Source organism: Amblyomma americanum, chromosome 3, assembly GCF_052857255.1.
Source record: "Amblyomma americanum isolate KBUSLIRL-KWMA chromosome 3, ASM5285725v1, whole genome shotgun sequence".
NCBI classification, from domain to species: Eukaryota; Metazoa; Arthropoda; class Arachnida; order Ixodida; family Ixodidae; genus Amblyomma; species Amblyomma americanum.
In genome coordinates, this window is record NC_135499.1 from 21906402 (window position 1) to 21920782 (window position 14381).

General features: G+C 44.7%; 1 protein-coding gene across 1 annotated transcript; it reads right to left on the bottom strand.

The window, feature by feature from the left end:
- Positions 1-11149: 11149 nt before the first annotated feature.
- LOC144123670 (uncharacterized) lies at positions 11150-14068 on the bottom strand. The gene is made up of 3 exons (XM_077656459.1): positions 13826-14068; positions 13559-13744; positions 11150-11398 (listed from the first exon to the last, which is right to left on the bottom strand). The coding sequence occupies exons 1-3, from the start codon at positions 14066-14068 to the stop codon at positions 11150-11152; spliced, it is 678 nt and encodes a 225-aa protein (XP_077512585.1).
- Positions 14069-14381: the final 313 nt, after the last annotated feature.

The window sequence follows — 14381 nt, forward strand, 5'->3', positions numbered from 1 at the left end:
TTGGGTCAGTGCAGACGACGGGTGCCGCGCAGCATTTGAAAAAGTGCTAACACAGATAATTCGTGTCGCAGTGGTTTTTATAAGGCAGCGCGGCAAGCGAAACGCGCAGTGTTCGACACGGCGCCGGTGAGGCGCCATCTTTCGATGCTTCCCTTATCCCCATGCTCGCGAAAGGCGCCCTTCCAAATTATTCAAAAGGAAGTGCTCTGGGGCTAAATGGCGGTGTCGACAGAGCGAAAAATGCTCGACAAAACCATGTATACATTACCAAAAGCCGCCCTAAGGTGCACAAATTGTCATCAAAGCAGTACAGACACATTTCGGCTGTACGTTCTGTGTAAGCACGAGAGAAGTGAATATAAACTGCCACGTAGAATATGATTACGTCTAGTAAATAATTGCAATGAATTTCTTATTCTCGTTCCGCTGTCTAGCATCCGAATAGCAAAATGGACTAGTGCAATTATGTACACATTACGTAAGCTTACAAAACCAATTAGAATTTCATCCATGCCTACTAAAAATCTTGTGGTGTAATGATGTGGTGTAATGTATGCTGAACGAAACCTAGGTCTATAGTTTGAAACCCTGGCAACAAATGTAACGTTTAAAATGGCTCCAGCCATACGTGTGGCATACCTGTGTCATGCTCAATTTTATGCATATGGACAGTTTACTTCACTTCGCGTGAGTGATATATGTGCATAAAAACAAATGAATAGCCTCCATTATATTTATACCCAGTGGTTACACAGTGAAGTTATTTCGTTGTATTGTGCAGGCACCGATTTAAGCATGCAGTCCTGATTGACCTCCTTCTAAATAACTCGTTCTGACCTCCTCAGGCATTTAATAGTGCATAGCACTTTGCCTTGAAATTCTTCCTCCTTCTCATTACCTTTTCCTATTCCTGGTTTCTCTTCAAACCTGGCTGTGGAGGATGCACGCATATCTTCAAGGTCATCCCCTGTTAAACCTTTCCCTTCACCTGTTGTTTTTGAAAACATCTACACTCCCATTCCTGTATATTAACCGGACATTCACTGCCAAATTTCACGACGCACAATACATGAGTGTAAGTGTGCATTTACGCAACATTTAGTAGGCCGTTCCATTTTCCTGCAACTAGCGCCACACTGCACTGCACTCTGCACACTGGCGCAGAGAAAAGCAGGCACTTCAAAACCTTTAGCCTGATAAATCGAGGTGCCTTTCCTTATCCGGCAAATTAAAAGGATGGTAATGGTGCTCAGTCGAAAAAAAAGAGCCACCTCATGAATGCCTAGACAGAGCCACCCTGGAAGTGATGAGTGAAAAATGTAGTCCTGAAGACATTGCGTGGCTCAGCACATTAAAAATTATTTATGAAACAACAATTTTCTTTCACTTGCACCGTGTTGCGCCCCGTTAGATTTCATTTATTGCACCTGGCAGGTGCTGCATTACGAATTGTAGAAAAGAAAAGCAATGTAGCAGGAATGAATACAACATATGGTTTCTTAATTAAACACTTAGAACTGTTACAAAAGCACACATACAACCAAGAACTGGAGGCACAGCTACACACTCCAAACATGTGGCAGTACAGACAAAATATAAATAAACAAATCATCACACATATCAATATGTGCTGCCAAATGGTCACAAACAGTTTCGCTGAACATGGAGAAGTGTGAAAGCCTTTACAATGAGAGCCGCAAGCGATTGCATAAAAGGATCATTTGAAATTTGTTCAGCGCATAAAGCTGAACTGAACATAATTTCAAGTTGACATGTATAACGGTGCTTCCAGTGGTAGTAGTGGTGGGCTTGAAGAGTTATGCTAATGAAGCAATCTAAAGTGTTGACAAAAATTTCAAATGGCTCTACAGGAATGTCATGTGTAATTCTGTTGTGCTGGGTACCCATTGTGAACAGTGCTTAAAGTGGGCAGTCTTGTATTGCATTCATTCAGTGAAATATATCAGGCATTCTTGAATTCTTGAGGGAGTAACTGTAGTGATGAGGCCAATATCATGTGTGGGTAGAAAAGTTAACGAGGGTGATTCGAGTAAGTTTTGCGTATAGTGTAATGCTCTTGAGACCGTTTCACAGACGTTTATATTATGTGGAGTAATGTATACCACCTGCACAACAACGTTATGTGCAGTTGTGCGTTGTGGCCTGTTTGACAGCCTGCAACTAGCAACACAAAAGGCTGCCCACACCTCAACATGCTTCAATATTGCCATTATCATAAGCACCAGTTCAAAGCAATGTCATGGAGCAACCATGGCTGTGAACTGAGACAATATAAACAAGGACAGATGCATGAGAAACACATCTAAATAGTTATAAGGATCCTTGTCTTGCTACCCTGGTATTACAACAGTGTATGGGAAATAAACTTCGAGCACTCATGGAAAAAGAAAAGTGATTTCCAATAAGATGTGTAACGAGCCATTTGCCAAGCATCCCACCACACAAATGCGGCATTTCAGTCATTTTAAAGGTTGACACGATCATCAAGGATAGCAATAACATCACAGAACTGTCCACAAAAAAGGAGCATGCAGAATACAATGTTAGCATGTAGATCATAACATAGATTGCCAAAAGCAAAAGTCTATGAATGCTGTTCATGCACTGTCTGTCTTCGATACTTGAGAAAAGCTATCGGCTCAACCGCAAGAATATTAACTTCTATTCTCTTTCCGCACAAAGACAGTTATATATGGGTACTAAACCTTGAGGTTTGTATTTATACATTCAGTAAACTTTTTCCGGAGCTAATTTCAGAACCTTTTCTTTTTTGTTGAGAATGCTACTTCTGACAGAACTGTCAGTTTGGTGATCTATATGTGCAGTCACAACTGACGTGCAGTTCATCTTGGCTTCTTTGTTAGTGCAAGTGGTTGATTTACGTGTAATTAATGCACATTTCACAATATTAATTTATACAGCAGTGCTTACAAAATGAAATGCTATCATCATACGGTATGCAGCAGTGCAAGAGTCAAGCGATCAGGCCTTGATGTGAAACGATAAATCCAACTTAGTTTCTACAATCTTCGGGGTGGAAAAAACAATGAGTCAAAGCAACAGGCAAACTATGCACATGTACAGTTGCCACACATGTGCAAGTGCAACGTTTTTCTTTGTCTAGTCGCCTCCCGTTCCTGATCAGTTTATCTGGTTGTTATCAGTTCATAACTATTTCTTGCTTCCCGCTCACTGCTGAATTGTTCACTCATGGAACGAAATGTGAAAGTAAAAAATGCTTCACAAAAGTAAACTTTTGTGTTGAAAAAAAGACATCCACTACAAGGAGAAATGCAGTGATGAGTGAACTGCCATGGAAGTCAAGTTGCAACACTTCTTTGTGACATTTTTGCATGGTTTACAATGACAGTGGTTTGTTACGATTGCAAGTGTTGTCAGTGTCCTTACATGCAGTGCAACAACAACATCGACAAAGTAATTGCTCTAATGAGGTAGATAGCAGATTAATATCTGAAAGCGGCCAACAGCATTACTTAGGCCGCCAATCACACTACCGCACACGCTCCTGGTTCTCATACTGTTTTCTTTTTGGACTGTACTCATACTCCATAGCCATCAAGCAGTACAGACATCTCAAGGATAGACTTCTCTTGGTGGAAACCAAATTTTGAACAATTAACTGGGCATACTGTTACTGGTCTTTTTCTGTTTGAACCCAAAGGTGCAGTGTCTAGACATACCAGTGGTTGGACTCTCTACACATGCTGGTTCTATAACTTCGACAACAGACTACTCAGTCAGGCTTGCATAACTTGAACAGCACTGATGCCGGTGTCTAACGATCTTGGCTGTGCAAGTATTGAAAACTAATGGGTTCTACATATGTGTTGTCTCCTATGAGTGCAGAAACATAAAATGTGTAGGAGCATTACGTTTTGTTTTATGATTTTGCAATCCGAGAAGTTGCTGATCGGAGGGAGAAATTTCTTATCTTTGAATAAGAAGTCACATAGGAAAGTACAAATCTTTCCAAGTATCTGCTCCAACCATAACTTTTGCGGAAAGAACCAGTGCAGAAGTAGTGCGATATACTCAACGCATGAGTACCAAGACTGCTATCATGCATGGCGATTAACTGCAGCACAATGGCTTTTCATTGCTTAGCGTACTGCAGTCGACAAAAAGAACATGTGATTTTGTGGAACAAACCAGGACCACATGTCGCCAACTATTACCACAGGTGCACATGTACACCAAGTTTAATGGAAACATTTTTTTCCGGCACAGAAACAGATTCTGTGCAGAACTGCAGAACTGGCCTAGCTACATAGAAATCACCTGAGAAAGCTTGACATATGCATTTTCTATGACGTCGGGCCGTCAACACATTGGCTGCGCTGACACCATAGCATCTGCCATGCTTGAGACCAGAACCACGGCAGAAACCTCCACGTTCTAATCTAGTGATCGCCACTTTCAATGCGGAAGCTATGCCCTGGACTCCATCTGGTGCCTGTGACAAAACGTGAAATACTTCATTCACACAGTCCTACATTCCCGAAAAATATTTGCTAATGACTGTTTCGCACTGCACACACCATTGCACAGCAGTGCAGTGACATCGCACTCAATTTTACACAATAGCGTATATAGCTCGTTCGGTGGAAAAGCCATTGCTGTACACCTAGGATTGACAGCAAGGCCTCACAAACTTCGCGAAAATATTACCAGAAGTTTCAAACGAAAAGAAATTCGCTGCCATTGTGGTTCGAACCTAGGTACTTTGTGTGCCAGGCAGGCACTTAACAAATATGCCACAAAGGGTTGTTGGTTCAAGCGTGTCAGAGGGGCACCAAGTGAACACGTGGTGTATGGCAATAAGGCGTCTTAGGGATATGCACTGTTATAGTAATTAAAAAAATTAAAAAGAAGGCAAATTCGTTATCACATCTTATCTTAAAGGGACTCTGAAATGATTTCCACGGGCATCTTCTACTGCAACTAATCTGTAGAGGTGGCCTTTGCGGGTATTCAAGTCAAATTTGAAAGCTCCGAGTGCACCGTGTAACTCCGAACTGATTAGAGCGACACACCTCACACATCACACGTCAGTGAGCAAAAGCGCCAGCCTTCAAGCTCGCCCAGTCTGCCCACATGTCATCGGGATAGGGAATGTGCAGTGAGGTGCATTACCCTAATCTGTTGCGAGCTACTGTGAGCAGCAGTTTTTAACAGTTACTTCTAAATTATACGGTTCATGCAGATGTTTCAAATTTGACTTGGATACACAAAAAGGCCACCTCTACACAATTATTGCTCTAGAATACACCCATCGAAATCATTTCAGGGTCACTTTAAAGCAAAGCTTAATGTGCTCCTAATTTTTAACTTTACTTCTTTCGGTCACAATGACCTCAGGAACCGTTTTGTACTCATTAACATGATTTAGAGAGCAGAGACCGTATCACGTAACTGTCAGAAATTCTGTCAAAAGTTAATGACAGTGACGTCAAATTGGTGAAACGATGAGACGTCACCGCTTGATGCAACGAGGAATCAGCCAGTTACATCAGGGCGCCACCCCGAGAGCATTTATTTGCACGGCGAGAAACCGTCTGCTAAATTTTTTTGTAAGAAGCATTCAGAAATACACAGTGATCAAAATAATTAATATTTTATTTTGCCAAAAAATTGTGTTTAAAGTTAGAACATATTAAGCAACACAAAAAGCATAAGAAGTTCTTAATTTAATTTAATTGGTTCTGGGGGAAATAAATGGCCCAGTATCTGTCTCATATATCGTTGGACACCTGAACCGCGCCGTAAGGAAAGGGATAAAGGAGGGAGTGAAAGAAGAAAGGAAGAAGGAGGTGCCGTAGTGGAGGGCTCCGGAATAATTTCGACCACCTGGGGATCTTTAACGTGCACTGACATCGCACAGCACACGGGCGCCTTAGCGTTTTTCCTCCATAAAGACGCAGCCGCCGCGGTCGGGTTCGAACCCGGGAACTCTGGATCAGTAGTCGACCGCCCTAACCACTGAGCCACCGCGGCTGGTATGTTGTGTTATTCAATTTTCTGGAGGGTGACTATTGGTGCCGAGGAGGTGCACTCACAACGGTAAAATGTCAACAAGCCGCTTTGTACGAAACATGGAGTCCTTCCTCCATGGCACGAAAGCAGCCGAAGCAGCCAATTCCACCCAATGTTATTGTTTTTTACGCGGCATCTAAAAATCAAGCTACTGTGCGGTTGACCTAAGTGCACAGAAAAATTTGAACGAAGGCAATGAAGGCTACGTGCCTGCCGAGCAAACTTGCAAGGAGCGATTGGTAAGAAATCAATGAAAAAAACTTGTCTTGTTCGATGCTTACGTTTGAAAACGCCAAAGGGTGAAGTGTTGCAGTATGTGATGTGTGGCCGTCTGTTTCTTTTCCCTTGAGGAAATAGAAGACGACCACGAAGTGCGATTTGCTGGGAAAAATGAAGTGCTTTGCCAGCATAAGCCTGTGTTGCTTATGTGTAGCTATTGCACTTAGGTGACCACGGAAACCCACCCCTTCTGCGTGCTAAGTTAGCAGATTGGCATTCGCTTACCATCGGTTGTGCGATGCCGATGTGTGCCTTGCTATCAACGGCAGCTTGAAAGCTGCCCGTGGCAATTAACCGCAGTGCACGTAGCACCTGCCGCCGAACCGATAACGCGCTCTCACACGCACCTAACAGTTCATCGGAGACTTCGTCGTACAGCCATTCCACAATCTGCTTCTACAGTCGAAAAAAGGCGTTAAAACAGCTCGTCCGGCAGGCCAAACGCGTCTTCATGCGCCCTCCTTCGCCGTTGCTCGCACCGGCGCAAGCACCTCAGTTGTATCGCCGCGTTCACCGCCGCCATTTTCTGTCCCAAACGCAACAGTCAAATTGACCGCCTCGAGGCGATCACAAAAAAAATCAATTTGCACCTGCGTAATTAGGTGTGCAACGCCATCACTTCTGCCACATCCGTGACGTAATCTGCAGCCACCCATGATGCAAAAAAGCAATATGGCCACCAGCCACGACCGACCAATAGGATTGAGGCTAACTGACTGTTTTCGACAAGTTTTGGCAACTTTGCTATTTGACAGTTCTGTAATACGTCCCCAGGACTCTTGCAAACACTATCTGCAGAAAGCATGGGCAGTGCCCAAGACCGTTCTGTGCTTGCATCGACAGGCACCATGTGATTTGGGAAGGACTACAATGAGAACATGCCACAATGTGGGCAGGTAAAAACAAGCACAGTCATTGCCATAGCATCATTACAATGATAAACGGAGCATGACTGCAAGGGCACTGGAAACGTCAGGCACTTAAAAGGGAATTCATTTCAGAGCTGAAATGAGCCTGTGCTAATATGCAAATATATTAAATTATGAGAATGACAAGGAGACTACACCATGCTCTCATCTGTTATGCTTCATGCTAATTATAGTCACATTTCTCACAAGTTAGCTTAAAGAGGATAAAAAGCAGCACAACAAAAGTCAACAACAAAAAAAAACCTTACTGGACTGTTGAATTGCTAATAGAGTTTTGAAATCCACAGATGTCAGGGTGTGTCACGAGCAAAAAAGAAAAGAGGGATGAGTAAACACTGGACGTAAGGAAAGGCATGTTAATTGGCACATGGCACTTTGAAAGAAAGCGAAGAGAGAAGAGAGTGCAATCGTATTTTTGGAAGAGATGGAGAAGACGACGACGAAACTGAAAACAAGGTGGAAGTAAAGGGAAATGAATTCATCTACACCTTGGCCAATCCCCCCGCGTGGGTATGTGCCATATACCTGGGGTGAAGAAGAAGGACGTATAAAAGGAGGGATGGCGATGTAGACAGGAGGGTCGTTCTGGGTGTGGACGTTGGCGCATGGCCATCAGCTGCAGCAGGAGGTGTTAGATCGCGAGGCCTACTGATCTGGCGTGGTCCCCACCGGCTGATGCTCTGGACCTATGGATCACGACGCTGACCCCGTCTTCGGAATGCAGGCCCTGTCTCAACGCCTCCGGATTGACGCTTAGCCTGCGGCTGTTGCTATCTGCCAGACCTCGTCATCAGTGCGAAGATGCTCCAACGCCGACATCCAGCTAAGGCGACTTGGCAGCACCGACTCTCATTGTTGCGCCAATCAGTAAGAGGCCGGCACGATAAAGGAAATGATTGGTTTACTGGCTGAAGTGTTAGAACGTATGATGGCATGCAGCCGAACGACGCGTGACGCCGGCACGCGGAGGGTCATCATCTTCAGCAGTTGGTGCTTCTCCTGCTGCCTAAGGCCGCCGCTGCTGCTACACTTTCACCTGATCCTCCTCAACACTCTGGTCATAGAACATCGGCGTCTCTTAAAACAAGGTACCACCTGGGTTTATGTCCGTACTCCGCGTCCCAGAGAGCGTACAAACCACCCGCATTTGGTAGCAAGACTGTATGAGTGCGACTTTGTGGTTTATGCGTGAGGACCATTAGTGGGATAGGAATGCGGTGTTTTCTGTTGTGTTATCTTGGTGTATGTGTAGTGCGCTGTTTTTTGTTTGTTGTTCACTCAGGCATAAAATGCGTCTTGAGTTTCCCCTTTGAAGCCTTCTCTCTGCTTTGTTGGCTTGTACACACACAGAGCGCTTACCATTCCACACCATAAGCACACTTTTGTGTGACCGGGTGCAAGGCTTTTAGGAACACCTCTCTGAGCCTCTCTGAGCTACGTGGTCAGTGTAAACTCTAATGCACAGCAAATGGCTGCATGACATTCTAATGCAGATCGCACTCAAAAACGCATGAGAAGAAGCAGTGGGAATGTTACAGGGCGGACGGATAGGCAAAGTATGGTTGGATGTGAGAAAATCCTTCCTCAGCACCTGTTTGCGATACCACTCTCCAAGAAGCCAGAGCAGCTCAGAAACTGCAGTCGCAGAAACACACTCAACTTGTAGAATAAACACTGAGTGTCATATTTTTCGATGGACAAACATTGCCATGTACACAGAACAGGTAGGACCATTCAACCAACGCTACCCATATTGACATTCCATAAGCATTACTTGTACCGTGGTATTCTACTCTCCTGCACTACAAAAAAAAAACATGAGGGGAGGAACTGGGTCAAGAAATGTGTAGAGCTATAATTTTTGTATAAAAGGTAACACCTGCACACTATTACACTTGTACTCTTGAAGCAGTTTCTACAGTTGCAATACACACACAACAGTTGGAAACATGCAGTCATTCACCAAGTTCACTCAGTACACATCACATCGCAACATGTCACAATGATTGAAGTGACCCCTCCTTCCCTTCTTATAAAAATAGAAGTGCAATACCAGTCTCCTTCTCCACCCAGGCAGTGACATGCAAGGCACAACAGCAGAATGAATACGGGGGCAATGCTTGTGAACTTGATTCATTTCAACCTCGAGAAATTCTTGTATCCTGGGCTCATCAATTAAAAGGTGGTCCTAGTTTTGCAGACAGATTCTTAGGAATCTCAGGACAACAGGGGTACCAAGATAAGAATAGACATGTTCTTGGAGGTGGGTCCAGTACCGACTGTTCTGTAGCTTTAAACGTTGAGACCGAAAATTATACAACACAGCTGCGAGCCCTGAAGATCTTCTGAAAGGCTATGCAGTTGCAGGAGCCAAAGAGTAAGGAAGTGGTGCTGTTGCACCTGGCTGTCGGAGGCACTTATGCTTTTTCATTAGGCATCTACATAGTAGGTAACGCTAGCCACCGCACTTCATTCAAACAGTGTCAGTCAATGACAGGCCTGGATGAAAGACATGTGCACCACAGCATTGCAAAAGGGTGCCGTACCAGGCTTATTTTGCAGCAGGAGGCAGACCCCACTTGCAAAGATGATGTGGTGGGCTAGAGAGCTGCAGCGGAGGCGTCAGTTTGTCTACTATTTCGTTGAACGAACAGCTTCACACTTGATCAGCCTAAACAAGGGAGCCTGGAAAGGGCATTCACACAGCTGTGACTGCAACGGTTCAATTGAGCACAAGGCCTGGGTTGGCCAAGTCTGTACATAATGCAGAGCCATGTCAGGGTCTGTGCAGACTGTAAGAAGGGTGATGACTGATGATCACCACTTTGTGGCTATACTAATATTGTCCAACACGTGTTGGACATCTCTCAGTAATTCCCAGCTTGATGAAAGCATAATTGCAGACCAGCAGACAATTGGGTTGTACCTTCTAATGAGCTGGTATTGCCATTGTGTTTGTCGTTGATGAATGCATTCATGATTGCTCAGCTCGATGGGTCCCAAGACAGGTGCCTGCTACCTCGTCTGATACCGGTTGTTCGCTGTTCCTCGAAGTTTACTGCTGGCAATGCAAACCACAAAGCAAACTGCAGCATGCATTAAATGTCTTCGTTTCAGAGCTGAACAGTTTGCTTGTGACAGTTTGTGAACAGTGGCAAGCTCTATGATACATGGTCGCTTGTATTTGTGGGAAATATGGAACCAGGTACTGCAGGCGACAACATTGGTGAAGGGGCACTGCAAAGTTCTGCAAGTGCTTTGGCTTCATGAAAAGTATTCGACTAGTGGCAACGTGCAGCACTACATAGTTGTGGGGTGCCAATATTCCAAAGCAACGAAGACGTAGCTGCACCACAAGTTTATAAAACAGCTTGCCATTCTCAGGGACATAGCTTGCGGGGAAATAGAATTCCACACTTTCCCAATTGTTCTTCCCATCAAAGATTTCCAGCTTGCCAAGCAGGCCAGAACAATATTAGTGGATGTGAATAATCCTTGTCATGCGGGGTTGAATGTCAGACTATGAGCGACGCAACAGGCGCTTCTTTCCTGTTGTCTCCTTCTTCCTGTGAACGTTTTTTTTTGCGCACAGCCTCCAGAAATGAATATGTACCAACTAGTCTGTCAGAAAGTCTTACTAAATAACAGTGGAGAGCTCCAGATTAATTTCAACCGCAGCGGTGGCAAGTCATGAAGATTAAATGCAAGAAAGCCTTCAAGCTGTGCGGTGTCAGTGCATGTCAAAAAACCCCAGATAATGTCAACAGATTCCAAGGAGCAGATGTAGCTCAAAAGCACCTCAGAAATAGGTCTCACTTTCACTACAGTACCCACTGCTATGAGCACTGCAGATAGTAGTGCAGGTCCTACGGCCTGCAGTACTCGTAGCAGTCCCCATTCACATGGCCCTTTGTACCGCAGTGATGGCACGCATTAATTATGTGCCTGGTTGGCACCCTTGAGAAAGGAGCAAGGATGCCTGGTCCGTACACCTTTTCCAGGCTCCTGACGAGGATCTCCGCCAGCTCCTCCACTCCTTCACCAGCTGACAGATGGTATCCATCGGCGCCAAAAAGGTGCCTCTTTGGAAATTTACATGCATCCAAGAAGCGATGCTGAAAATAAAATAGAATTTGTTCAGAAATAGGGCAAATTGAGGCAATACGTCAAACATGGTATGGTATCTAGGGTTAATGTCCAAAACTGACTTGAGGTATGAGGGCTGCTACAGTTGAGGGTTCCAAATTAACCTCGACCATTTACAATATCACATAGCAGCACATTGGCGCCATTTTGTTACCGGCTCGGTGAGCGTGAGCAACCAGCGCGGGGAAACATTTAAGACATCACAACAGTACAGAGCTACAGTAAAATTTTACCTATCTGGTATATTTTTGAAGTAAACACATGACCAGGCAGAAACAAAGCAGACCACACAAACATAGCACTTGCTTAAAACAGAATTAACTCAAACACGTGAAATTTCTGGCATATAAAACACATCAGATCAAAACCTCAGTACGCCAGTCCCATCTGGAACCCACCTCAGATACACCTAACAAATGTGCTCGAATCAATTCAAAGCTATGCTGTCCATTTTGTGCATCATGCCCCGTACCCTTATTTCATCAGCGTTTTATCTCTGAAGGACAGCCTTGAAAGCCTCTTACTTTGACGCCGCATTACCAGCCTTTCTTTGGAGCACAAAATTCTTTGCAGTTCACTCACTCAAGCACCTTACGTTGTGCATCGTACCCACATATCTCACCACGCTGTGCATCCGTTTCAGATAACTCGGCCTGTTTCTCACTCATTTTCAGGATCTTTTTTCCCCCGAGCATTTGTGGACTGAAATGCCCTTCCCCATGAAGTCGCTGGCATCACATGCCCATTTTCATTTCTTGAAGCCTTGACAATGCATTTTCAAACGCAATGCCTGTACTGATATCTTTTCTTAAATATCTGTAACCCCAACCCTCATGTAATGCCTCCATAGGTGGTAGTTGAGGAAAACAAAGTGAAGATAAAATGTCTGAACATATATAGACGGCAGGTCACCAAGAAGACATGCTGGGATAAATACTTTAATGCCTGCATGTGCCCCTTAGCTAGGTGAGCTCTGCATCATGACAGTGAGCATATACTGATGCAGTCACCACCTCTTGGTACAGCCTTCTGATTTTATATAGTTTTCTGCTCCTATTTACCTTCATGTTTTTCAGAATGAATCTGCAAACCGACATATATGCACCCACTGGTACTGCAATGTGCAGCCATGCATCCTGCATGGGCAGTTTTAACCTTGCTGGCAGGCCTACTGAGAATTTTATAATGACATCAGCTACTCTATCGAACGTACAACTTGCCGTGAGTGAGAGACAAGACCCTGCACTCCTCTGAACACTCACTCAGTTAACAGATATATCATGATTTTACGTATGTTGCCCAGCATTTTAGGTGCTGAAAAATCAAACTTAACTACGGCCAACCTCTTGAGATTGTGTGGCAGAGTGTGAAGGTAAAAAATTACAGCATCAGTGCGTCCTGCCTTTTTTTAAAGCTGTGAGCAAACTGCATTCACAAAACGTGATGGCTCCAGCACATTTTCTTCAATGCAAATGAGAATATAAGTTGGGCAACTGGCACATGTCACCAGCATGCATAGCTACTGAAACCTTTTGTCTATTTCGTCAGGGCAAGACCTCTTCAAAGAAATCTAAACAATACATATTCAATGTTCTTTTCATAATTTTGTAATGTGTGCAACTGAATAGTGCAGCTAGTCGTGTCACTATGTGTTGTCAAGAGTTGTTACTAAGAGTTCGATTAGTGAGCACACAACATGTGGTATACTGCATGCAATCATTTCTCATGCAGGAAGCAGTTAGTATGCTTGCCAACAAGGTGGAAACTGCCCATGATGGATGGCTGCGTTGTAGTACCTGTGGGCGCACGCATCAATTCTCAACTGTTTTGCTCTAAAAAATATAAAGTGCAACTGATACAGCAAAATATGGAAGCTGAGATGACAGCAGCAGGGGGCAAAGACTATGTCAATGTATGCTCACTTTCTCTGTTATCAGAAGAGGCCGGCAGTTACAAACAACTTTTCCTAAACTGTTTGTTTTTTGTTTCGCCACGAACAAACGGAGATTTCCTGTACTAAGAATAAATGTTGTTGCACGCCAGCTCTATGTTCATCTGGTATTCTACTCGCCTTTTTCTGCACTGTTCACCCCAAAGGCGTACAACATGACAAGCATGTCGGTACTCACGTCCGGGTTCAGGATGAACACAGACGGCATCCGCTTAAGCGTAGCCGTCAGCTTGCGGTTGAGCAGGTGACGGCGGTTCAACCAGCTACGGCTCACCTCGGCGTCCGCCGTAATAAACCAGCGTGGCAGCACCTTCACCACGAGGACCACAGGGGCCACGTCGCGTAGCAGCTGCAGGACGAGGGCCTAGGATGCGAAATGATAGTTCAGAACTTATTACTGAAATCGGCAGAAGTTCGACGCGTTGCACCACCACGTAGTACATACCTTGATGTTGTCGCAAATCTCCTGCGGACTTGTGTTTGGCCTAGAGATGTCGTTGCCTCCCACGTACACAACACAGAAGTCTGCGCGCAGCAGGTTAATGCGCCGCACAGCGCTTGCAAGGCGCACGGCATCGTAGCCGCTGAAGCTCAATGTGCAGGTCTCGACCGACGGACGCAACCGCCGACGAGACCTGCACAAACGCTTCAGCTGACTATCGCCAACGAGCACGTCTCGTAACGCCATGATGGATCGTCACTGGCGGCATCTGAAGTTCGCGAGCGTAGAAAACGTGGAAAAAAGCGCACCTCGCGGGGCGTGTCAAAAACCGAGCTGAACCCGCGAGGCTCTGCCATCTTTCCCCACGGCAGTGCTGCCAACCTCGAAAGCCACTTCACCCCCAAATTTTCACTCAAACTTCCCTAGATTTCCCTAGATCCGAAAAAAAAAATATTCAGGCATGGAAAAAAGGTGCGTAGTTGAATTGTGAACTCCTTTATTTCGCAGACACCCTCTTACCACACTTTGGTAGCAACTTTGAATACAATAACACATTGAT